This window comes from Danio rerio, chromosome 3 (genome assembly GCF_049306965.1).
Source record: "Danio rerio strain Tuebingen ecotype United States chromosome 3, GRCz12tu, whole genome shotgun sequence".
In the NCBI taxonomy this organism is placed as follows: Eukaryota; Metazoa; Chordata; class Actinopteri; order Cypriniformes; family Danionidae; genus Danio; species Danio rerio.
The window spans coordinates 45,890,555-45,917,500 of record NC_133178.1 but is presented as its reverse complement, the minus strand read 5'-3'; the positions used below and the strand labels follow the sequence as shown (position 1 = coordinate 45,917,500).

Below are 26,946 nucleotides of genomic sequence, written 5' to 3'. Positions count from 1 at the left end.
CCTACTGCAAATTTACTACTCATCTATATTGATACTGTATTCTAACAGCAATACATTTAGTAAAACTGACATGCATACATAAAGTGTAGTGCAAATATAAATACCCCTTCATTAATCAGAGGCTCTTTAATAAACTGAAACGGTAGAACGTGATTAAGTTAGTAATATGCAAATTGACGCATGACGTAATCTAGTGACATTTAGCGACTTTTTGGCCAGTGCTTAGCGCCTTTTTATTGAAAAAAAGTTGGCAGCACTGTTTCGAGGATCGATAGATCTGTCCTTCACAACACACACAGTGATCTCAGATGAGTTCATTCAGACATTTTAATCTGATTCGTGAACTTGTTTTAAGAATCAAATTAGCCAGAGATCAGTTATCAAGATTAAAAGGATCTGCCAAATCATCTTAGATCATTTAAGCGAGGTACGAAGAACGAACCCCTGGCTCTAGGGTTGCTAACTATCATTTTTTCCCCCTCAATATTTAGACACAGCCTTAGATCGAGGATATTTTCACACATTGTCAAAAGCAAGTATTGTTGTCTGTTACCATAGCAACTGCTCGTGTGTCTGTTGAATGCACATCTGATGTGAAAAAAGTACATAAGGTGCTCATGCATTTGAGACGTGGAAAGATCGCAAGAACATTGTCAAAATACGTTGCTTCAGGCTTCTTTATTTGATAGATACTGAGATCTCAGTATAGTCAGACTTGATGCCAAACAATGGGCAATGTAAGCACTATGTACTGGTAACAGCACAATATGTACAATTCTTTCATTAAATTTTCCAAAAACCACTAGAACAGGATTATATATTTTGCTAACTTCTGTATTTACATATTCTTTTAAACATTTGAGATAATGTAAATACATAAGCCAGCAAAATATAGAATTTAATAATTTATTTATGGACTTTACCAGTTCATAGTGCTTTATATCACACGTTATTTGTTACCTCAGCCAACAGGACCAGAAGAATATAAAGACAAAACTAAATAACTTTGTGTAAAAACAATCAGGTGCCTAAACAAGCATGGATAGCTCCTCACAAGACGATTGAGACAAGACTAATTAAATAAAACAAGCAGATCAATCACCAAGATGCAAAAGCCGCTAAATGCCATTTCTGGCAAAAAAATGAAATAATGACATAGACTGAATGCTTTAGGCACGTGTACATGTTCAACAAATACTTTTGTTTGAAATCATCTACATCGCAGCATCAGCACATTCATAAACAACAGTTTGTTGGCAAATTGCCGCTATCTCCCGAGAACAAATCAGAAGGTGCGAATCTAATCACGTTTTCAATGTAGCAGTGTGCTGATATGTCGGCTTTTATGAGGAGACTGTTTTATTCCATTTCCGATTTTATTTTAATAGATGACGTTTCATGAACTGGATGAACCTGTCCGACTGTCAGTAAATGGCAAATGAAAATGTCCCCTACCTCAAAACTCTCTGCATTATAAGAAAAAGAAAACAAAATGCACAGTCATAAGTGTAACATCCATTCATATTGTTTTTTGCACAGCGGCGCTACTTTGAATGAGCCCGGTTTTCTATAGCCACAATAAACAACAACTCCATTTCACGAAAGACGAAGTTAAAGGTGCAGTAGGTGATTGTCTTCAGAAACATTTTGTTGTGCTGGTTGAAAGTCTCTTCACAGTCCAAAAGTAATGATTAAAGTAAATGATGTAAATTTGTTTATATGTATTTTTATATTTTGGGTAAGGCATAAAACTAAAAAAATGTTCATCCAATTAAATATTGTCAGGCTGACATCTCCCATAATTTCGATAATTAGCTGAAACTGTCTGTCAGCAAATGCAGATTCAGACTTCTGCGCATCTGTTCTCGCAGATTCACCATTCCCGCCTGCCCGCCTGCAGATTGTGTTGTGTTATGAATGGCTTATATGCACAGACGTGTTGTTCAGCCACTGAAATCTCCCGTTGAAAGATTGATGTGACTATTTTCAGTTTCATAAGGTCCTTTTACAGCATCGATAATGTAGATTTATATTTAGTTTAACAACAAAACATGAGTAAATAGTGCTATTCCGCCTAACCTGCTTTATTGAGCTAAAGTTGCTTTTATATTCACATTGGTTCATTTTTAAACAATGGCAGCCTCCTATACTGTTTACCATGCTACTCTGAATATTCACTCTGAAATAGCATGCAAGTATGACTTAGTAATAAATGTAATTCCTGCACGCCGCCGTGCCAACACTATCTAAACTGGCGAATGACATGAACTAGTGGGTTGTCTGCTGTTGTGACGCGGTGTGCACATTCTAGATTTCAGGAGGCGTGGCTTTGAATCACAGTCCCTCCCTGCCGTCCAAAGATAATAAGCGGTTAGCATTTTGGCAGATCACCTACTGCACTTTTAAGATGCCGTTCTTTTATCCCGCATGGATGCAATGATGATAAAAAAGAGACAAAAAAGTGACCAAGATCTTGAGTATAGTGAGGATAAATAAGTGACAGCTTCTGAGAGACAACCACTTTTTTGCCCAGTAAGCCTACCTTTTTATTTGCTAATGCAAGCTATGTTTTAAAAGACAAATACAATGTAAAAAACTATGCATTATTTATATTACTTCAATAATAAAACATTTTTTTAGGAATGGACAATGCACAGATATTGATGTTTCACAGTGTTTTTACATTACATTATTTGAATCTAACAAGCTTGTTTGCATTGCTCTACTTACATTACAATCAAATCCCAAATATCAGAAATGGCAACAGATTGTTAAGATTTAATTAATGTCAATTTTAATGTCATTGATTAATGCACTTGACAGATTTCATTCATTCATTTTCCTTCTGCTTAGTCCCTGGTTTATCAGGGGTTACCACAGTGGAATGAACCGCCACTTACTTGACAGAAGTTTTTATTTTCAGTTGGTTTGTGTAATGTGTTTTATGTTTGGTAAAATAATCTCCAATTGCATCTTTAGTGATTTTCAACTAAGTGCACTGTCTTGTCCCAATAGGTGGATTTAGAGGGTTTTACATAAAACGCAGAGGTGGATTTAGCTGGTTTTGACGCAAAAGAAAATTTACCTTGTTAAAAACCAAAGAATTGTCTAAAGTGACATTTTTGGAAAAAAAAGGTATTTTATTTACTAGCTAATAACTTTATCATTAAATATAAAATGAAACTTCTAAACCTAATCAGAGGAGCCTGATAGAAAATGCTCATTTACAAGAAAAGAGGTCTGATGGATTTAGAGGGTTTAACATCTGAACTTATATTATATAATATACTATATACTATACTATAATTCATATATACAGCAGTCTCTAAAATGAGATGCAAGTTCAAAGTTATAAAAATCTGCAATCCACATCAGGGGCCTTGTGTTGAAATCATACTGAAACATTGCGTAAGCACAAAGCTGTAAATGTGTGTCCGCAGTAAAAAATTCAGATGTATGGAATACTGCGTGTGCTGAATCACATGCATATTCTCTTTGTAAATCTGAATGAACGTGAAACTGAGTGCACGTGAACGAGCACAAAACCCCTCCCTGCCTCCTCCCCCGTATGAATATGCTAATGACTCTAATTTGGCAAAACCAAATAAAGAAGCAATGGCAAAAGCAAGCAAGAAGAGAAACTTTGAATAGAATGTGAATTGGAGGTGCGCCTATCGTAGGTAGACTGGAGAAAAACTGTTATTTGCAAGTGTTCCTCCGGAATTAATAACAAAAGAAAAAAAAAAATAGAGTGGGAGAGCTGATGCTGGGAGTGGGGTCTCGATGGACACCTTGTTGGAATGAGGTAATTAAGTGAACTTAAAACGCATGGCAATATGTTTTGACACTATCATTCATGAACCGGGTTTGAATCCAGCGTCGGATTAACTTATTTTTCTTTTTTTCCCATTACATATCAGATTTTGCCTACTCTTCATCACGAGCAAGACAAGTAGGTATCATTAACAAGTGTGTGTATTACGTTAAGCGGATTTGAGCATCACACATTATTTGCACTTGTATTCAATGGATATGTTTCCGATTCTTGTGGCCTATGTAAATTCATCTTCTTATGGCGTCTTTATAGCAATGTGCGTGCAGTTATCGCTCCGATTAGATTGGGAAAACTGGCGATCACTGCAAGTTGCGCTTTAATGTTTGCCTGGTCAACTGTATGGTATGGAAACCTTGATGATCCCGTCTCATACAGCTGCCATTGCACGACTCAAAGATACTTTGTAGTGTGCAATTTAACATGATTGCCTCTAGGAGTCGCCAATGAAATTAAAACAGACACACACAAAAAATGCACATACGCCAGCAGTAAATCCAAACTTGAGCGTGAAATCTGGCATACACAAAGTGTTTGAGATTGATATTTTGAGTCACAGTTCTAGCATTCAATTTTAAACTATATACATATTTTAAACTATGGCATGTTAGGACATGCTGTAAGCTCCAAAGTTAGACATTTTTGCTCACGTTGGTGTCGTCAATCAATAGAGTCATCGGATGAGGCACCGGGTAAAAAAGTGTTTTGAATTTGGGCTGCAATACCTAGTTCAACCAGTGAGGGTAAATCTTACATATTGCTCCTTTAATTTCAAATCATAACATAACATGATGCTGGTCTCCCTTAGTTAATACCAACAAATCAGAGAGTAAACATAGCTAAACAAACTGAAAAAGAGCCTATACACTCACAGGTGACTTATCCAGCAGGTTCAAAAGAACCAAGACTGGTGAAGGCTAATGTAATACATCATCTTCACTTATCTTAGATGTTATTATAGGATGACGGTATCTAAAAATGTGCTGCAGATTGCTAGCAAAATCAACATTAAGACATTTAAATGTTGAGGAGCAAACTCATTGGGCGCAAGAGCAACAAATCGCCTGCACCATGAGTTGATGATGTGGTTAGAATAGCATTAGATTGGAATAAGAAATTGATTATAAAATCAGATGGATAAACAGAGAAGTCATTAATATAATTCAAGATTTTTTTAACTAATTATTTGGATCCATTTTTAGCCATTATTTTAATGATTATAAAGATTTATAACCATTCAAGGTTTTTTTTTAATCAACTTTGATGCATCACTTGCTTTTGTTTATATCTTGGCTACTTATACCTATTAAAGTTTGTTAAAACATTAATGCATTAATGACAACAGAACATGGGTTGCTTTACAAATATATATATATATATATATATATATATATATATATATATATATATATATATATATATATATATATATACATATATATATATATTTTATTTTTTTATGGTAAGAATAAGAGAAAAAAAAAAGCACACTTACAAAAAAAACTGACTTTTTTATATTTAGCCCACTCCACAATTTACAATAATGGTCCAACATTCCTGACCATTATCACCAATAAAGCCTAGAAAAACCAGGCATCAGTATTTGTAAACCGATAGGTTCAAATATTCTTTTCCAGATTTCAAAGAAATAATTTGTTAATTCATTTAAGTTTTGTAACTATTAAATTGTTTTAAATTCCTAATTGTAATACATCAGTGTAAAACCTATGAATGGTAAAAAAAACATATTTTGTGATTGTGTATTAAAACTGGGGAGGGTCTTCACTTTTGCCATGGCCTCTCTTTTTGGCTTATCCCTCTTTTTTTTACAAAAACTTGCAATTTCTAGGCAAGAGTTAATGGCCATCTGGTTATCCCTATGATCACGAATGAATGGATCATAATGATGTCTATACAGGTGTACCAAAATCTCCTTAAAGGGATTCATATTCCACTCAAATGAAACGCAGTGCCATGCAAACTCGAGTCTAAAAAAAAATTGTGCACTCCAACAGTAAAAAGCATGTCACAAGCACCCAAAGCAAACCACCGCGATGACGTCACTTTTGGCGCACACACTCAAGTGAACTAGTTGACATTATTATCATGTTTTAACATAACATTTATATATTTGTCAAATGGTTAGATTCACCATCACTATTATTTTTGCAATGTAGACTTACTGGTGTTGATTAGGAACTGGTTGGAAACTCCAGGGTGGTCTACATCATGAATGGCAGCAGCGAACAATGCAGCCAGGATTTCAAGATCGCTAAAAACAGCCTGGTGGGAAGATGCAGCAGTCTTTAGTGCTCTGAAATATGATTTACTTTAAGGGCTACATTTTAACATTATACTTACGTCCAGTGCTGGCGTGGAAAGCAGCACATGTGTTGACTGTGTGACATCAGCGGCATGTAGGCTGTTGTGATAGGCCACATTGGCATGGTAGTGGTCTTCCAGTGTCATCACATAGGTGATAAACGTGTCCACTGGGATCCGAAATGTCTTCAGTAGGTCCCTTTCCTTTAATGTGTTACAGAGTGTAAACAGGGCATAGAGAATGGAAATTAAACAAAATTACTCGAGTCTATAAATGAGGAAGTCTCCTATTACCTCTAGCGTACCCTAAAGCTTAATGCGTTCAGAATACTAGCCGGAACTTGAACCAGCAACCTTCTTGCTGTGAGGCCACAATGCTAACCACTCAGCCACTGGGCTGCTTTTAAAGAAATCTGCTTGCTAATGCCTTAAAAGCTCAGTTTAGGTTTTTATCCACAATGTGTGTTTTTTCATTGCATCACATTGTAAACAGTCTGCAGACTCACATTCAGAATACAGCAGGAATTCTACTGATTAACTATCGGTAATCAGTCAGCCAAATGCAGTGGCATGTGCAGGATGAGACTCGCAAACATCCACTGAAATAGGCATGGTAAAGACCGTGATTTGGGGACTTTAGAAATCTACACTGGGATCGTTGTGAATGGAGATAACTGGAGATTGTTTTACCCAAAAAGTAGCAAGCATACAAACAAAGAAACAAACAATATCTTTGCATCTAATACCAAATACACAGCACAACACATAACATGTAGAGCAAAAACCAGAGACTACACACCTGGAAGATAGCAAACATGATGCAACTTAGAGGTCTGTTATTGGAGAACTCAGCCACATGGAAGATATTAAGGCCCCACTTGTTCAAGTCATTTAGCTCCTGTTAAAAGCAAATTCAAACATCTCAAATCCATTTGATAAACTGACTTTTTAAGGGTTCATGAGCTGCACCTTTTAATTTGAATTTTCTTAGAGCCACTTATATTATTCACAACATCCTTACAGTAACATAGTTATATGTTAGAAGTATTGGCATTTTTCTTTTAAGACTCTCTGATTTGGTAACATTTTTGCATATTAAAATTATTCTATACGGAATGTTAGGGTTGCACGATATTGGGAAAATCTAACATTGCAATATTTTTTTTTTATTTTGCGATTATATATTGCAATATTAATACAATTTCACCAGATGACTTAATATCTCTATTTGGAAGGAATGTATAATGTTAGATCAATTGGGATGATTCTGCAGTTGGAGTGCATCTCCATAAAATCTAATAAACAGTATATACAAATTTTGGAGTACCCCAACACATTTTTGTTTTTTTCAGTGCTTCTTGCAGTGCATATCTGTATTTGCATGTGTTGTTAGTATTTTCATGCACTTGTTTAGTCAGAGATTGATGAATTAATGTTTACTATTTGCATCTCCATAAATCTAATAAACAATCTATAAACTTTTTGGGGTCCCCTGACACATTTTCACTGTGGTGTGTGCTATTTGCTGTGCATTTCAGTATTTGCATGTGTTGTGAGTATTTCCATGCATAACAACCTTTAAATACAATCAAGAAAAAGATACAATTGAAATAAAGTATTTTATCATGTCCCGAGTCTAACAGTATTCAAGTACAGCAACTGAATGATATAAATAAAATTAACTCAATAAAATTAACCATAGTTTGGGTCACAAATGGTACAATTTCTTATACCTGAATGATTTTAAAATCATTATACGATCACAGGCATCAAAGACACATGCAAATGATAAATGATAATACAAACTCCAAATGATCACATTGTAATAACGATGCTGAAACGATATATTGTGCAGCCCTACTGCATGTCGACACAGCAAATTCCATCTTTCTCATGTCTACTCATACTGTATTTGCAATACAGTGGGCATCGCTAAATTGGCTGTGATTTGAAAGCAGGAATTAATATTCAGCAGAGGCAAGATTTCACTGCATGACAAATTCTGAAATGAGGCATTTTGCAACTTTGTTTTCACTAAAGGCTGTTTTTAGATAAAAAAAAAAAAGCTTTTGGTAGGGCTGGCCGATTAATTGAAAAGTAATTGAAATCGGCATTCAGAACACATAATTGATCAAAATTTTCCAGGTCGATTTTGGTAGAACTGGGCGATTAATCGAAAAGTAATTGCAATCGACATTCAGAACCTAAAATCAATCAATTTTTTCCTGGTCAATTTAGGTAGAAGTGGGTGATTTAATCAAAAAATAATCAAAATAGGCATTCAGAACCTATAATCGATGACATTTTTCCACGTAAATTTTTGTAAAACTGGTCGATTAATAGAAAAGTAATTGGAATTAACATTCAGAACCAATAATCAATCTTATCTTTACAGGTGAATTTTGGTAGAACTGGTCGATTAATAGAAAAGTAATTGGAATTAACATTCAGAACCAATAATCAATCTTATCTTTCCAGGTGAATTTTGGTAGAACTGGTCGATTAATCAAAAAGTAATCAAAATCAACATTCAGAACCTATAATGATTGTAGATCATGTGATCATATTTTTCCATTTTTTATTCCATGCGCACCTAGTTGAAACGTTTAAAATGCCACACTACGAATCACGTACACAAGAACTAAGCGATCAGCTTCTTACTTTATATAGAATATACACATTTCGGTAGACTAATTAGCTCAAATGAACAAAGAACATTCGAACACCCAGTGCTTTTTAATTTTCTCCATAAATAAAACTTGAATCAGAACTGCAGCAACGTTTTGTTACTTTGCCAACAGTTCATGGGCGTCGAGCAACGGCAAGCACAAATCGATTTAAAAGTTGAAGGATGCAATGCACCTCGTGCTTTCCACATGCTTTTAAATGTGTTATGTGACTGACAGGTCTTACAAATTACCTGATTTAGCAATACAACAGACTTCCTCTATCCAAAGTAATCAAACATCATTGATGTTTACTTTTTTGGGAACCAAATCCTCCTGTGCTGAACTCATCTTCCCTGTTTATGCAGGCTATTTGTCATGAGCTCAGTCTCCAGCTCTCCTCTCTGTTTAGGCATGCTGCATTTTGATTGGTTCAAATAGCATATCATGGTAAAATCGTGCTGTAAGGCGATTTATAAATCACGCATGTTCAAATCATGATTTTGATAAAACGTCAATTAATCGCACAGCCCTAATTTACAGTATAAGACTTGTCAGTGAACTATGAGAGCTAAAAATTAAATAAACAAATAAAATAATCATTCATTATTCATAATCGAGTCAAAATGTTTAATTAATCAAGATTTTGATTTTAGGCCAAATCGCCCAGCCCTTGTTTTTGGTTTTGGAACTTACTAGATATAAATAATACAGTGGCTTTTAGTCAAAATAAAAAGGTAAATAGAAATTGATCTTCTCATTTCATGACCCCTTTAAAACAACAATAGTAACAGTGAAGAATTGTGTGTTGGGAATGTTTGTAGTTGATGTGTGAATGCATTGGGCTTGTACCCTGGCCAGTGCGTCCTCCTGTTCAGTTTTGACCCCAAAACGGGGCAGAGCTGCACTAGTGAGACTGGAACTGTGCGTAAGCTTCTTGACACCACTGATGTGAGACATTGGCTTCTCTCGTTCCCGGAGTGTAGGAGAGGGAATTTCCACCTCATTCTGCTTGTCTGTGACACAAACAATAGCATTTACTTATAATTGCGAGGCTAATTTCACATCAAGTGTTTCACAGCAGTAAATGTACTCCATTATATCCACCTGCAATGAGACTAATGTGCTTTTGCAAATAAAAGCCAGATTGAGATGTACAGAGCAGAGTGTGTGCAGACTCACTCACCTAGGAAGGTAGTGGAGATGTATTCAGACACCTGGTTCCCCGAGCGGCTCATCTCAGACAGATGAGACAGTTCCCTGTTTAACATCCTCTTGAACTATAGATCAGAAAAAGGAAAGACAGAGAGAGATGGAAAGGGAGAGAGTGATTAGTAAACATCAGATTGATTTAATGCAGAAAAGGAAACATTTCAGTCTGTCTTTTGACATATCGTCACCTTAGAATTATAGGTACTATCTGACATTTTTGTCAAAATTGAGTTATTGTCATATTCTTATTAAATGACAACTTATTTACATTATAGGATGTTTTTTTCAAAAAGTTGTTTACATTTTCATTTCATTTCATTTTCTTGTCAGCTTAGTCCCTTTATTAATCCAGGGTCGCCACAGCGGAACAAACCGCCAACTTATCCAGCAAGTTTTTTTTACGCAGCGGATGCCCTTCCAGCCACAACCCATCTCTGGGAAACATCCACACACTACGAACAATTTTTTTTAGCTTACCCAATTCACCTGGGAAAACCGGAGCACCCGGAGGAAACCCACGCGAAGGCAGGAAAAACATGCAAACTCTACACAGAAACACCAACTGAGCTGAGGTTCGAACCAGCGACCCAGCGACCTTCTTGCTGTGAGGCAACAGCACTACCTACTGCGCCACTGCCTCGCCCTTGTTTACACACATACTGTTTGCCATGAAATGCAAAAACTTTGAAGCTCAATATCTCAAAATCATTCTGAATGCAGATATATCTTTACAATTCCAAGGTGACGATATATAATCAAATAAATCGTTGTAAAAGGACAGTTTACACACTTCATCAAGATCTTTGCGTTGCAAACAACACTGAACCCCACAGATTTGAATCGCATAGACAAAAATGCTACACAGATGGAAATGTGTCCTATTCCTTAAAAAAAATGTTATATTATTATTGCGATACTCAAGCAGATAGACATAATACACTTTGAAATTGTTAATTATGTTTCAGAAAATGCCACTGAATGTGATACTTCAAGATTATATAGTAGATATAGATTCTCATTTACACTCATACTTATTTTCGTATGCAGATATTTACATGCAATTAAATTTAACACAATTGTTGTAGCTGTGACATTGGAGTCATGAAATCGTTTTAAATCGACTCTCTAAATCAGCAATACAACATGTCATACCTCTAAAAGGTCAATGGAACAATTTTGATTCAATTGAGTGATATATCCAACATGAACTCACAGCAATTCATAACTTAATGATTTAGTGGCTAATTCATATAAATTCATACGATCTCATTTGTACAATTTAGAACAATTTGCTTATCCCCCTGTGATGGTTAGATTTAGGGATGGGGCTGGGTGCCACAGCTCCTTTTTGAAATTTTACATTTTCTTACAATTGAACTCAAATTCATACGAATTAACAACTAAACTGACAAAAAATCTTTTATTAATTTATTTTTTTTTTCCAGCAGCTGGGGTGCCGAAAAAAAGTTAAATAATGACCATCAAATTACTGACATTTACCGTAACAAAACAGATGGTAAAATACAGAAATTTACTAGAAATTATAATTAAGGAAATTTCTGTAATTTAACGTCCATTATTTTACAGTAAATATCTGTAATTTAACGGACATTTTTTACGGTAAATGTTTGTAATTTAATGGCCGTTTTTTACAGTAAATATCTGTAATTATATGGTCATTATTTTTTTGGTAAATATCTGTAATTTAACGGCCGTTATTTTACGTTTTTCTGACAGAAAAAAAAAAAAGAATAATGGAATTTTTTACAGTGTAGTTATGTTTCCTCATAATATCTGGCTATATATATCAATGAATAAATTGATATATATTGATATATAAAGAAAGAATATATAATGAACTGTTTTCTTTTCAGGTCACACTAATTTCCCTTTAGCAAAGTTTTCTAAATAGCACACGTGCAGATGTTGACAGTACAGAATGTAGACTCTTTTAAATATGTGGAGATTGAAAATAAAGGTTCCTCTTAAAGATAGTTGTGTCGTTATCAAAATTTTAGGCGTCGCAAAAGCACATATCGTTAGTAATTTGCAGAAGAACAATAAATCAACTTATTTGTTTGCCAATTGAGTCTCTTTATTAATTTATGTAAATGTCTCAATTTATATTTATTTAGTTTTTATATTAATTTCAGTCATATTCTTGTATAAAATGCAAATATTTATTTGATTTATTTACAGTGCAGTTTGTAAAGTAATATTTTCTTAATACGTCTTTTAGTAGATATATTATATATTTACTTACTGTTTTCCAGACAAGTGTATCTAATTGGATATGCATTGTAAACTTTTAAACAAAAGTTTAAAAGTTATTATTTTTATTTCATGTTTATTACTATACTCTCATCATTACGCATAAATACAAACATTTTGAGAAGAAATAACAAAAAATATACAGATTCTGTCTGGTCCTGGTCATTTGATCAATGCATCTGTTCATCTCAATTTATCTATTTATTTATCTATCTTTACATCTCTACTGCCTAATTAAAAGATACAATTTGGGATGAGCATTGTCATTGGTTTAACAACAAGAAAGAGAAAGGTTTGTAACAAAATATATGCTTTGGACTATCATTATTTTGTCATTGACAATAATTTGTCATAAAAAGGATTTATAAATGCTATTTATAAAAGATAACTGCAAAGCTTCAGACTGAGTAAATGGTTGCATTTTGTGACCTTTTTTTCTTGCATGCGCTGCTAAATTTTATTATAAGTTGCACTGGTGCCACTAAAAATTTGTCCAATTGAATAGCAAAGGTATTCAGTTGCATATGATAATCATCACCAAATACACCTAAAGCAAAACAAAACAGCACTTCTAGTTTGAACAGCAAGCCACACTGACCTTTTATCAGTTCAGTTCAAAGGAAAAGACAGTGCTCAGAGAGCTAAAGCAAATGTGAACCAATGAAAATACTGTATTATAAAGGCAAATGAAACAGTGCTGTTATTCTCCACAACATCAATGTGGAAAACAGCAGAAATATCATGCAACAACTATTACCTCAGAATAATTTTAAGGGCTTTTACACTAATTATCAGCTATTACCATGGTTTTACCATTGCAATACTAACAGGAAGCATTGGAATAAATGTGGCAAATTCATCTAGAATAATGTTAATTATGAATTAAATCAATTTTTTATTGTAAAATAATTACTTTTTTTATTACTAATGCCTAGTTCACACTTCAAGATTTTAAGCCCCATTTTGCTGATGGATCAGACTGTGATTGGGGGAAATCTGGGGACGCTCAGTGATCTTTATGTGTGAATTACTGAACAACACATCGAGGCTCGATGACTCTTCGCTAACACCTCGCAGACGAAAACCCAACATCTAGCATGCTAAATATTTAGACCAGTTAGCCGACTTGAACCCACGTAAAGTGATGAGCCAATAAGAGAGCACATCATGAGCTAAATGGCCATTGTGTTTAGGAGCTCATCAGAAATGTCTGTGATTGGCAAGAATGGCCTGCGTTTACATGGACACAAGAGCATCTATCTGCTGAATCATGCAGATATACGAGCGATCTCCTCTGACACATCAGCTGATTGACGATGCTTTCAAATGCTCAATGTTTTCTGAGAGATTTTAAACGCTGTGTGTTAGTAGCTATGTTTCCATCCAACTATTTTTATGCACATTTTGGATCTGCACATAAAAAATTGGTTGATAGAAACGCCAAGATGTGCATAAGTTTTGAAAATGTGCATAAAAAATGTAAGCGCATAAATTAGTAGGATAAACTTTTTATTTGATAAGAAAAAATGCGCATAAACTATGATAGAAACACTTTTATCAAACAGTATGTGCATAAAAAAAGATCATGTGATTTTGTTATAAGAGATCATGTGATAATAAAAATATGTGTGAATGGACAAATCAACAGGCTGAGCACATTGTAAAACATCTGAAATGCTATTTTGGTCATTCTAAAATGCCTTAACCGTTTCAGTATTAGTGTTATTGTATTATTAATTATACATCCAGAACTGTCAAAAGCATCTGTGCTCCGAGTCTCGAGTGCATTGCATGTCAGCATTGTCTTCTGAGGTGCAAGCCATTTATTAAATAAAAAAAGACGCAGCTTTTCCTACCACAGCAAATTCCATCTTTACTGTTGATATTTGGCTCCAGTTAATCAGGAAGTTTTGTTCTCTTTGACTCATTGTATGGAAACAGTGCTTTATTGGCATGTCTTTTATGTGATAATCCAGTTGTGCGCTTATATTTAATTCGCATCTTTGGATGGAAACATAGCTACTGATGTCATTATTACACATGCAGCCAATAGTGTTGTGCTCTTTCTGATGGGTCCACCCTCAGCAATTCATTGACTGTGGTTTGGGGACTTGACAGAGCTGTCGGGTGAAAGAGTTTTCAGATCATGTATTGGCATATGCTGGTTTAAGATTATGATGGTATGATAAAAATGGTTAAAAATGGTTCACAGTACCACAGTATTGTGATTACTGCGCTAAAATATGTTCCTTTCCCTCACAACAACTATTATTTATATTTTTTACAAATATATTTTATTAAAAAAAAAACTTTTATAATATTTTGGAACAGTAAACATCAGGCTAAACAGTTCAAATCAGTCATTGACTTCTGCTATCTTTGTTAGTTTCTCAAAAAGGCATCTTTCGATATCTTTCTTTTCGTTGAATATAAAGTTAAGCCACTGCACTGTTCAGGTCTACAGCAAGCTTGGATGTGGGTGTATGAGCGGTTAGTTTTTCAAATGTTTCAAATGTTTCCAGAATTTCTGCTGGAGTGCTGTTAAAAACAAACAATTTTACATAGGCTTAAAAAAAGTGTGTTTTAGTGTGAACACAATAGCGATTTTAAGACACAAAATCAATTCATGTAGTCTGAACGGCACATCGACCTGCTGATGTTTAAAGTTATGGAGTGAAAACTAGGCTTAAGTCATTTTAAGTGAAGTTGTGCATTTGTATTAAGTGTCTTTGTATTTCATACTCTGACAATATAAATCATAAAGTTAGTGAACCATTAAAACATTGAAAAGTTAAGTTGATTTTAAAATTTATGGAGTGCCAAATGTTTTTAGCATGGCTGTAGCCTCTAGAGGACCAAGTTGAAAGCAGATCATGTGGAAAGAAAATCAGACCAAACGAATACAAACATGAATTACGACCCTGCAGTCATAGATTGTCAACATGACATCATATTGGCATTGTACCCCAACGTTGTGAGGATGTTGGTTTTTATTTGGAAATGAAAATCATGTTGACATAAGAACCCAATGTCAGGCCGACACCAATGTCAAATGTCCAACCTAAAATCACCCTAAATGTCAAGCAAATATTAACATCTAATTATGTTACACCTTGACGTTGTGTGGACATTACCACTATGACATCTATCAGATGTTGGATTTTGGTCACTTTCTAACACAAAATATCAACGTAATTTGACGTCATTATTGGACGGGCTGCTCAATATTGAAAAACTCAGACATTTATGATATAAAACATGTGTTAGGTGAACTGGGTAAGCTAAATTGTCCATAGTGTATGTATGTGAATGAGTGTGTATGGATGTTTCCAAGTGATAGGTTGCAGCTGGAAAGGAATCCGCTGCGTAAAACATATGCTGGAAAAGTTAGCAGTTCATTCTGCTGTGGTGACACTAGATTAAAAATGAAAATGAATGAATGCATGAATGAATGAATGAATAAGGTCATACAGAATATGTGCTTTAAGTACTAAATAAGCAGCCAATATCTCAGTAACATGCATGCTAATAAGCAACTAGTTAATAGTGAGAATTGGTCCTTAACGTGTTACTAAATGTATTAATTTTGATTGATTGGGATGATTCTGTAGGAGAGGGACTAATGCATAAAAATAAACAAACTACATCTGGGCTCGAAATGAATGTTTTTACTTTGTAGCACCGGTGCTCCCAACTTCAAATATTCAGGAGCACCAGAAAAAAATTTTGGAGCACCCACTAAAAATAAATGAGCACCATTGCAAATTGTATTTTAAAGAATTTATTGTATTTTAAAACAGCATCAATTAGGACTAACAAAAAACAGAAACAACTAACTAACTAATGCTGAGATGACATTGATATTTGTGTGCAGTAATTCCAAAATGTCTAATAATTATAGAATATTAATGATGATGAAAATGACAATAATACTAACAATGAATTACATTTCTCATCATCATGCTGCCTTAAATGTGCTTGAATGTAAGTTATCTGCTGTAAAAGTCTGTTACTTTATGAAAATAAATTTATGGTTTGCATCAAACAAAAATGAAGCATTGTAGTAAGAAATATTTATTTTTGTACTGTTGTTTTTGTATGCATGTCAATTTAATAAATAATATTTCTGCTACAAAACAAATGAAAGATTATAATAAGTCATAAAACAGTCATCAGTAAATAAATAGCAAAATAATATACATCTCAAGAAAGAATGGACGAAGAAAAAAAGGTCTCACTTCTATCACTCTTTAAAAGTTTTGGTTTCAGATTGTGTCATCTTAAATGCTCAGTGTCGTTATGAGCTGATCTTCATTTTTCTGTGTTTGTGGAAAAGTTATATGAGCAAGCAGAGCAGGATTCTCACGATGACTACCAGCGCATTACCGCTCTTTGTTATAAGCCGCAGTTTCAGTGTAAACTTAGTAAGGGCGAGCTTCTTTGGCGATGATATGTACAGTATTAGATTTTACATTTAGCGGGTACTTGCGCTGTACAATTTAGAACAATTTGCTTATCCCCCTGTGATGGTTAGATTTAGGGATGGGGCATCGAGATTGGGGCACCTTCTCCGAAAACATTCAATTGATCTCGGCTGGCGGATCAACATTTACCACATGTCATGATCGCTCTCATCTGCGCCTCAACTTTAGGTGCACTGTAAAAAAAAAAAAAAAACTAATTTTACAGAAAATATCCCTAAATTTTTTGTCATTTAAATTTATATGTAGAACTTAGTAAAATGACAAACAATCTCTCTAAATTCACAGTTTGACTTTCATTTTAGGTACTTTATCATTAAAGATAAATTACTGACATTTTTGTTTTTTTTTACAAGGAAATTGCAGTATTATTTATACAGTATTTTTTCTGTTATTTTAAACTATATTCAAAAATCCGTAAAAATTACAAACACTATCTGTAAATTAACAGCTTGACCTTTATTTTATGTACTATTTAAGTAATGACAAATTACAGCAATTTGTCTGTTTTATACAATAAAATTGCTGTATTATTTACACAGTGTATTTTCCTTTTTTTTTTTTTTAAGTTACTTGCTCTGTAAAAAAAAATAAAAAATCGTAAAAAAAAAAGGTCAAATGACTGGCAGCTACGGCTGCCAAACAAAAACCATAAAATTATGGTAAAATTTCTTTGTTGAAATGAAGTGCAAAAAATAATAAATCTACAGATATGTTCATTCAAATGTTTGCAGAAAAACACTGTTATTTTACAGACTTTTCCTAGATTATTACGATCAAATCCGTTCAATAAAGTTACACATAAAGGGCTCTATTTTGACGGTCCATGCGCAGAGCGCAAAACGCAGGGCGCAAATGCTTTCAGGGTGTGTCAGAACACGTTTTTGCTAATTTAAGGATGGGAAAACCTGTTTTGCGCCATGGCGCATGGTCTAAAAGGGTTGAGTTTATTTTCTTAATGAGTAATAGGTGTGTTTTGAGAATAAACCAATTAGAGTCTCATCTCACATTCCCTTTAAGAGCCAGCTGCGTCGCGCCAAGAGCGCATTCGCTATTTACAGTATGCAAAGTAAGACTAAGTGAAAAAAATGAGCATTTCACAAGCAAACAGTTAACAGTTTTTTAACAGAAAACTGTTAAACAGAGCATGTACTGCGTGAGAATGAGAGATAGTGGAACTACTTTCACTTTCGCTCTTGGATAGGGAAACCTTTACTCACAGACATCAATTAGTCTATAAATAATTAATTGCATTTGTTAAGCGCAAAGATTTGTTTCAAAACTATTTCTAAATTCAGTTCTAATTTCTAGCAAACGAATAAATGAACAATATTAATGAAGTGTGTTCAAAATACTGAGTTATTTCCAAATACACCTGCCATGCCCCATATGGTCTAAAACCCGACAGGTGAGCAAATCTAAGCTTGTTTTTAATAAAACAAATATAAATATGGATATAATAAATAATACTGCTAATAATAATAACATTATTCAAAAGCAAATTGTTATGAATGAACTGAAAAAGCCTCCCGAGATGAAGAAGACATAAAAGCAGTGATTTTTCATATTTATGTAGGCTAGAAAATAATATGTTTTGTAATTTTTTAATCCTTTATATTTATATCATATGTCTATTCCTATTATATCCTATATATATCCTTAATATTTACATTTTTTCATATGTTAAGATATTTGCCTATTGCTCTCTTGTGCATATTAAGTAGTCCGTAAGCAAGGCGCAACTCTGTGCCGAAGTTTAGACCGGGTTAGTTTTGGTCTAATGAAAAATCTATAATAGTTTCTCAAAATAGCAACGCGCCAGCGGTCCGCCTCAGAACGCCTTCCTTTTTAGACCAGAACGCCTATGGGCGCACTAATGAGCGCTAATGCATTTGCTATTTAAACAGCGTAGCGCAACGCCTTAAAACAACTCTTGCACCAAGCTGAAACTACCAAAAGTCTATTGCGCTGCATCTTGCGCCACACTGCGCCGAGTGTATGATAGGGCCCTTAGTGTGTAACTTTATTGAACGGATTTGATCATAATAATCTAGGAAAAGTCTGTAAAATAACAGTGTTTTTTTGTAAACATTTGAATGAAAATATCTGTAGATTTATTATTTTTTGCACTTTATTTCAACAAAGAAATTTTACCGTAATTTTATGGTTTTTGTTTGGCAGCCGTAGCTGCCAGTCATTTGACCTTTTTTAATGATTTTTTTTTACAGTGCAGGGACGAGGGATTCAGCACGTTTTAAAAAAAAACCAAAACAGGTTGCACTACACCCATTATATGCAGTCGCACAAATGCTCCCAAATATATTATATGGTTGCACAGATTAATTTTCGGGCGCATATGCGACCATTCATCGGTGTATATATAGATAATCATGAGATATCATTTTGTATTTGGAAAATTTACACTGCAAATTCAACTCAACATTGTATATCTATGTGATGTGACTATTGCTAATGGACACATTGCGATATCCATGCTGAAACGATATATTGTGCTAGGGCTGGCCAATTGATCGAAAAGTAATCAAAATTGTCATTCAGAAGCTATAATCGATCAAATTTTTGCAGGACGTTTTTTTAATTGCTTTCCCTACGTGACACATGACTCCACTAAGTTAAATGCTTGGCTGATTTCTACTTTTGCAGTCACATCTGATCTCTAGTCAAGTAGGACAATGGACTCATTCTTAAGCCTTACTTTGCACTACACTGACAATGATTGGAAGATGCATCAGCTGAGATGCCTTGAGATGGCAAATAAACTTGTTAGTGAACCATGAGGGCAAAAAAATTAAATAAAAAATAAGTACAATAATTGTTCAATAATTGTAATTGAGTTAAAATGTTCAATTAATCGAGATTTTAATTTAAGGCCAAATCGCCCAGCACTATATTGTGCAGCCTTAATCTGGAACCAAACTCATGCTCCACCTCCTATTAACTCAAGCCACTCTCAAATGTGCATAACTACGATAAAAAATGTTTACTATTGTCGACTATTTTTGCTTTATAAATTCCTAACAAATGACATTTAAAGGCTCAGTTTCAAATGAACAATACATCTTCGCAATCGTTTTTAAATAGTCAAATTACTGTAAAGTTTAACCATTGCTGAATAACAAGAGTGTCAAAAAATAACATCAAATTTGATAAAACAACATCAATATAATAATTTAACAATATAAGGTAACACTTTATTTTGATGGTCTATTTGATTATTAGTAGACTGCTTTATATCTGTTGATACAGACATTCAACAGACATTTAACTGACTATAAGAAACGTTGCAGGTACATGTCAACTTACATTAACCCCAGCCTAACAGTCTACTTATAATCTAAGGAGAATTAGTAGGCATGTAGATGCAATGTAGAAAAATGAACCATCAAATAAAGTGTGACCCAATATAATATGACACAGCATTTCAATGTTATTTAGCGATGTTTAAACTGCACAGTCATTTTATTTGAGTTAAGAATGCAAAGGTTGATTTTTTTTTTTTCCATTTAATTGCAGCTGTAATCATTCATTCATTCATTCATTTTCTTTTCGGCTTAATCCCTTTATTAATCCGGGGTCGCCACACGGGAACGCACCGCCAACTTATCCAGCATTTGTTTTACGCAGCGGATGCCCTTCCAGCTGTAACCCATAACTGGGAAAACCCATACACTCTCACTTACACACATACACTACGGACAGTTTTAGCTTACCCAATTCACCTGAACCACATGTCTTTGGACTTGTGGGGGAAACTGGAGCACCCAGTGGAAACCTACGCGAACGATGTTAGAACAAACTACACACAGAAACGCCAACTGACCCAACTGAGGCTCGAACCAGAGACCTTCTTGCTGTGAGGTGACAGCACTAACTAACAAACCTGTGAACATAGTACTTATGCATTGATAATTTCTTATGTAAGCACATAGTTGTTCAAGACACCAAAAATAACCCGTGACAGTCTTTTAAAAGAACCAAGCATGTGCCTCAAGTGACTAAAATCATGCAACTTCAGCAGATAACACAACTACACAGTTGCACAGCACAAAACCGATAAGACCCCTGGTCTGTCCCACTGACTGGTCCTTCACACATTACAATCTCCATGGAAACCAGCCGGTTTCCTTAGCAACTGCCTCCTCACAGTCCCTCCTGCAGCATGATGGGAGCGAGGCGATGGGTTGGGTGACAATCTGAGAGAGTAGGCAGGTGTCTGTCTCTGACCTCCTCCAAGGTCAACACTCTCTGTATCACTCTCCATCGCTCCTCTATTCTGTCTTTATCTTGCTCTAAGCCCTCCTTTTAGTTTTTTGTCTCCCTCCATGTCTGTCCTTTGCATTCTCTTCATTTTTATAATGACATACAATATCCTTCTGCAGTCATATTGTAGCATTGATTGTGTCTCTGTTCAGTGGTTTGCGTGTATTTATCCTGTATTACATGGATTTGTGTGTTAGAAATGCACAATCATATGCTTTGTTTTTGTTGTCAAGTCATTACAGCTAGCAACATTCATTCAGTCATTTTCTTTTAGCGTAGTCCCTATATTAATCAGGGGTCACCACAGCAGAATGAATCGACAATTTATCCAGCATACGTTTTACGCAGCGGATGCCTTTCCAGAAGCAACCCATCTCTGAAAAACATCCATACACACTCATTAACACACATACACTACGGCCAATTTAGCTCATTCAGTTCACCTATGCTCCATGTATCTGGACTGTGGGGGAAACTAGAGCACCCGGAGGAAACACACTTGAACACGGGGAGAACATGCAAACTCCACACAGAAATGCCAAATGACCAGCAACACAATAGGAAAAAACAATCAATGCCTAGTGTGATTTTCAAGTGAATTCAAGTTAATTTCCTGTCAGGGCCATCAACTCACTCACTGTAAACCCAAATCTTCCTGAATTATCCCTCAGGGATCAATGTACAGTGTTTATCTAGCTCACAGAACCAAGCTCTGCGTTCATATTAAGCTGCATTTACAAAATGATCTTTCCTGTGCAGCAAGTGCATATTACATACTGTACCGAGGCTCTGTTTGTACTGTGCTGAGTCATTATTAAAACATTCACGGAGTGCCAACTGTTTTTAGCATGCATGTATCCTCTAGAGGACCAAGTTGAGACCAGATCATGTGGAAAGGATATCTGACCAAATGAATACAAATATGTATTACTAGGGAAGTCTGATACTATCTGTTTGCTTTATTAGTCAGGACAGAGCTTGATGATTAAGTTTGATCAAACGAAGGCAGGAAAAATGACAGCAACAAATTTGTTTTTAATAAATAATCTATTTCCATATATAACACATTCAATGCATTATTAATAAATGCATCATTGCTGTTTGGTAGGTCTCAGATTATGCTAATCTTAAAAGCAGTGCATTTGCAGTTCAACCCTTTAAGGTGCACTGCTTGAAAATAATTTTTTGGCCCACATTTTGCATTGAATACTGACACAATTCCGATAAATAGTAATAAGCAATTAAAAAAATAATGATAACCTATGGATTAAAGGTCAAATAGGTGGTTATGATGCCTGTTAAAGGGTAATTATGGTAATGTCTAAAGCTTCATTAAGCTACACACATATAATATATTTGTCATACAACAATTAAGGTTAAAGAAATAATACAAAACATAATGGAGAGAATCCTAATTCATGATGCTGAAATAATAATAATAATAATAATAATACATTTTATTTAAAGGCGCCATTTGCAATTCATAGACACCGTACAATAAAAGAGAAATCATATAAAAGTATACACAGCAAAAGTTCAGATACATTTAAGTATCAAAATATGGCATATTTACTGTCCGTCCCAATGTTTTTATTTCATTCTGGGTACAGTTCTTAGGTTTAGCCCATGATAAAGGTAAATATCCTTGGCCAATATAATTAAAAACAATAAGCCTGTCACATTTGAACATAAATAATATATACATGTCAGATATGGTCTGATGAAGGAACTATCCAGAAAACTATACTATAAAATATTGGTCAAATAAAGCCTATTTCTAGTCCAGCCTGAAAGCAAATGATAAAGCTGGAGAAAAGGGCAACTGTGAAGCTGAGATGTCCTGAGACACAAGCCCAACATTCAGGTCCTCTAGACAGTGAAACAACATAAGCCAAGTGCTACGGAGGCAGCCATTTTCTCCCTGCATCTCAAAGTGACATCGTATAAGTACCTAACTTTAGTGTTCAGGTTTAAACTCTCACTGGAGATCATACAAAATTGGATATACAGTACCCAGCATGCATCAAACATCTGTCTTGTGTAGTCTGTTCCTGAAAAATTACAGCTTAGTCAGTACAACAACTTTCCTCTTAGTTGTCCTAGTTACATCTTAGGATTTCTGTTTATAATCGTCATCATCATCATCATCATTATCATCCTCCTGCTGAACAATCAACCCTTGTCCTTTTTAGGACCTGAAATGTTGACCAAAAGATTTTTAGTAACTTTTTTTAGTTTGACCCTACCTGATCCCACCAGCCAATCAGCCAGGGTTTGGAGCAGGTCTCACAGAACAAATCCATAAACGCGGTCCTACGCTCGGTGGCCTGACTCCCCCCATCCAGCACCCCATCCGCAGCTGCCCCAAGTTCCAGCTCTGACCCTCTTCTCCCCTGCAGGGGGCTGTAGCTGGAGGAGTGGGCCAGCCGGTAGCCTCCAGGCACAGGGGAGGGTGGCGGATCAATGGCCTCCACTACACCCATGCTAAGGGTGACTGATGGCATGGACCGTTGGCAGAGGCAGGAGGTGCGGAAATGCACAGGGGCCGAAGCACGGCGGGTGCCCCAGCGACATGTGGGTGTAGTCAGGGTGTGGGCAGAGAGGCCACAGCCTAGCAGGCCGGGGTGCTCCAGAGTGACGGCTGCCCCCAAGAGGCGGGGAGCAAGTAGGGTAAAAGTCCAGCGGCAAGCGCTTGCAAAGGCTGCCTTTCTACATGCAGCAAGCTGTTCAAGAACAAGGCCCTCCTAAAAACCACTGAGCGGGCTCCACGGCGATCTGCAGGTGAATGTCCCCTGTGAACGGCCCGCCAGGAGCCGCCCAAATCCACAGGCCAAATGGACTACATCTCATCCCATCAGCGGAGCTGAACTGACCCTGATCCAGCAGGAGAGAGGAAAGGGACTAGGGGTGGAACAAAAAAAGATTCTGTGCCAAAGAGACGGGACCGTCTGAAGGACACCAAAAGGATGTGATGGGAAGAAGAGCAGAGTAGTCGCAAGAGATAAGGAGAAGCAAGCAGATGAGCAAATAGCTAGCAGACACAGGGATGACAGGATGGATAAGTAAAACAACAACACACAGGTAACAGCAGGAGGAAACAATCAATGTAGACAGAGGACGACAGGAAGAACGAGACACCTAAACACAGATGAGATGGGGCTTTTAGTCAGAAGTCAAACTACAATAGAGCGGAGGTCTGGAAAAACATCTTTTCTCTCTGTCCCTGCGTCGACGCCCCTCCCCCACTGCACAGCTCCAGGACCCGGGCCCAGCGTTCCCAGCGAGTTGTGTTCAGAGCAGACAGTCCAAGAAGCGCAATACCAGTCCTGTCAGCACAACACAGCTCTCATCAGCAGCCCCACTGTTTAATCCACACACAGCGTCAGAATCGGCGATGCAGCTCAGCCGATGCTCTGCCTCTCGCTCTGTTTCCCTGGATGCTGTAGACAGATCTCGCAAGCTAATCAGCCGCTGTGGCAGCAGGCGCGTGCTTGGGTGTGTGTGCTAGTGCTGTGTGTGTATGTGTGTGTGTGTGTGTGCGTGCACACACACCCTGAAAGCGCATGTGCAGCAGACAGCATGTAAGAGTGTGGAAAATGGAGAAACATTTGTATGTGTATATTCATATACAGCATTTAACTAAGGGAATCAAGGCTTTAGTATTTGTATCAATGATTTGGTTAATGATTTGATAATGAAGCATGAATGATTTAGCTTGTATGCATAAGCAGTGGTAATGTGTGTGTCTAAGTGTCCCATCTTCAGCTTTCAAGTAAGCTTTGCCTCTATCATCCACAGTCTTCAATTCAACCAAAGATTATTACAAATATAAAAACACTGCTTATTTCCCATGCTCACATCTTATTAGCTATACAGTAAAACACAAGGAACACCAGCAATATGGTGCAAGGAAAAGCTGCATATTTAAAGTCTTCATGGCACTGTCTCTTTAAACCAGCAAGCAGAGGAAGAGAGAAACCGATTTTTCATTGGCCAGCATCTTAATCACATGCCTCATGGCCACAGTGTAGAGCCAATGGTTAAACTGGCAGGGTAGACCTTGCTGCAGCTCGATAGCAACGAAGGTTACAGCAGAAACAATGGCATCAGGACCAAACTGCAGCCCCCTCCTCCCTTCCTGTTCTCCCCATACACAAACCCAACCATTTTCTCTCTCTCCATCCCTCTCTCTCTATATATCCATCTCTCCTACACTTTCAAACCAGAGCAATGTGTGTATGACAAGGTTGGCAGAATCGCATACAAAAGCTATTTGTATCCCTGTCTACGGATGATCATTTTAAAATTAGAATGGACTTCACACAGATCTGACCGCACACATAAAATCCTTCATGAGTGATAACCTACAGAATGGCAGATGTTGTTCTAATTTGTCATGTTACATGAATTGTAAAATACATCGCAAGAGAAACAGAAACCATATATGGTGAATTAGAATGAACAAAACAAATTCCAAATGTGTGGTCAGGTCACAACCTTATGGTAGACTGTGTGGACAAAAGTTGTCTTTGAGAAAGTGGGACAGAGAAAATAAAGCATTCCTCCGGGAAGCAAACTAGGCTTTACAGATGTAACAGTAGTGAAGAAACACCTTATTGGAGGCCATCTCGCTAACAGAGCGGTGGGTCTGAATGGTCTCCAGCTGGTCCAAACACCAGTCCAGTTCTTCCAGTGTCTCCCGGGCCAGCTGCTGGTATGTCTCATCTGTATAGGACACAAGACACAGCTATAAGCACCACGCAAACAGCATTGTCACATGCTTTTTACACTCACAGGGGGGGGGCACAGTGAGATCTTCATTTGTGAACAGTGGGGATGTTGTTTCCTGACAGGAGGACATAAAGCATTGTCAGAGTGATGGCTTTATAGAAAAACTGCCAAGCATGAATATTTTAAGAACGTCATATGAAGAGATCAAATGCCTCATAAATAATGAATCTTTTCTCTCATAAGAAGCTTAACAATTGTTAAAAGTGATGGCTTGTTTCATTGGCATACAGTAAAATTGAGATGCTTGAGCACATTATAAATACAAATAGAGCAATTGTTCTCAGGCAAAAAAAGTTTAGGTGAATAGCAATAATCGAGGTGGAGGAAAGCACAACTAATGGGACTTATTCAATTGACTACATTCCATGTATACATCAATAGCAGGCAGTTGCTACCTTTACATGCCATCAAATAATCCATTTGTCATTAGACTGATGGTTCAATCGAATTCAAAGAAGTTTGATCTGAGTAAGCTCGATACGAATGCAATTTATGTACATTGGCTTGGAAGTTTATTCCTTCTCTAATCTGATCCAACAGCAAACAAATGATGATGTAAATGTCTACTTTCTCAGTCATGTTCAGATGTCTTTAAGACGCATACACAGTGCTATGTTGACATGCATTAGCCCGGCTCCAGCTTGGCCAAGCAACATTCCAGGTGGGCCAAAAAAGTGTGTGTATATATATTCATTCATTTTCTTGTCGGCTTAGTCCCTTTATTAATTCGGGGTACCCTTCCAGCTGCAACCCATCTCTGGGAAAGTGTGTATATATAAATATATATATATATATATACATATATATATATATATATATATATATATATATATATATATATATATATGTGAGCGATATCACACGAGTAGCAGTGCGATATGGCTGTATATCGGCACTGGTGGGAGGCGATATACAGCCATATTGCACTCCTATGAGTGTTATTTATATTGTTACGGATAATTTAGTTACAATTTAGTAACTACCCATAAGAATTTTTCTTGCTATGGTTTATTGTTATTTCTTCACATTAGTAAATTCATCCGTAACAGAGTTTACAGACATTATAAAAAGCTGTTTATTTCTCTCAAAG

At 36.1% G+C, this 26,946-nt stretch overlaps 1 protein-coding gene across 2 annotated transcripts in view; it reads right to left on the bottom strand.

Moving 5' to 3' along the window:
• The window catches only part of pde4a (phosphodiesterase 4A, cAMP-specific), a 124,039-nt gene that overhangs the window by 4,873 nt on the left and 92,220 nt on the right, over window positions 1–26,946 (bottom strand). Inside the window, exons 6-11 of one of the 2 annotated variants that reach the window (XM_009299744.5) lie at window positions 25,678–25,790; window positions 10,007–10,100; window positions 9,673–9,836; window positions 6,954–7,052; window positions 6,194–6,358; window positions 6,016–6,115 (exon numbers count right to left, since the gene is read on the bottom strand). In XM_009299744.5, the coding sequence (XP_009298019.1) occupies window positions 6,016–6,115; window positions 6,194–6,358; window positions 6,954–7,052; window positions 9,673–9,836; window positions 10,007–10,100; window positions 25,678–25,790 (735 nt within the window). Of the gene's footprint in view, window positions 1–6,015; window positions 6,116–6,193; window positions 6,359–6,953; window positions 7,053–9,672; window positions 9,837–10,006; window positions 10,101–23,311; window positions 24,532–25,677; window positions 25,791–26,946 lie in introns of those variants that run through there. The other variant, XM_073944960.1, reaches the window with a different exon arrangement.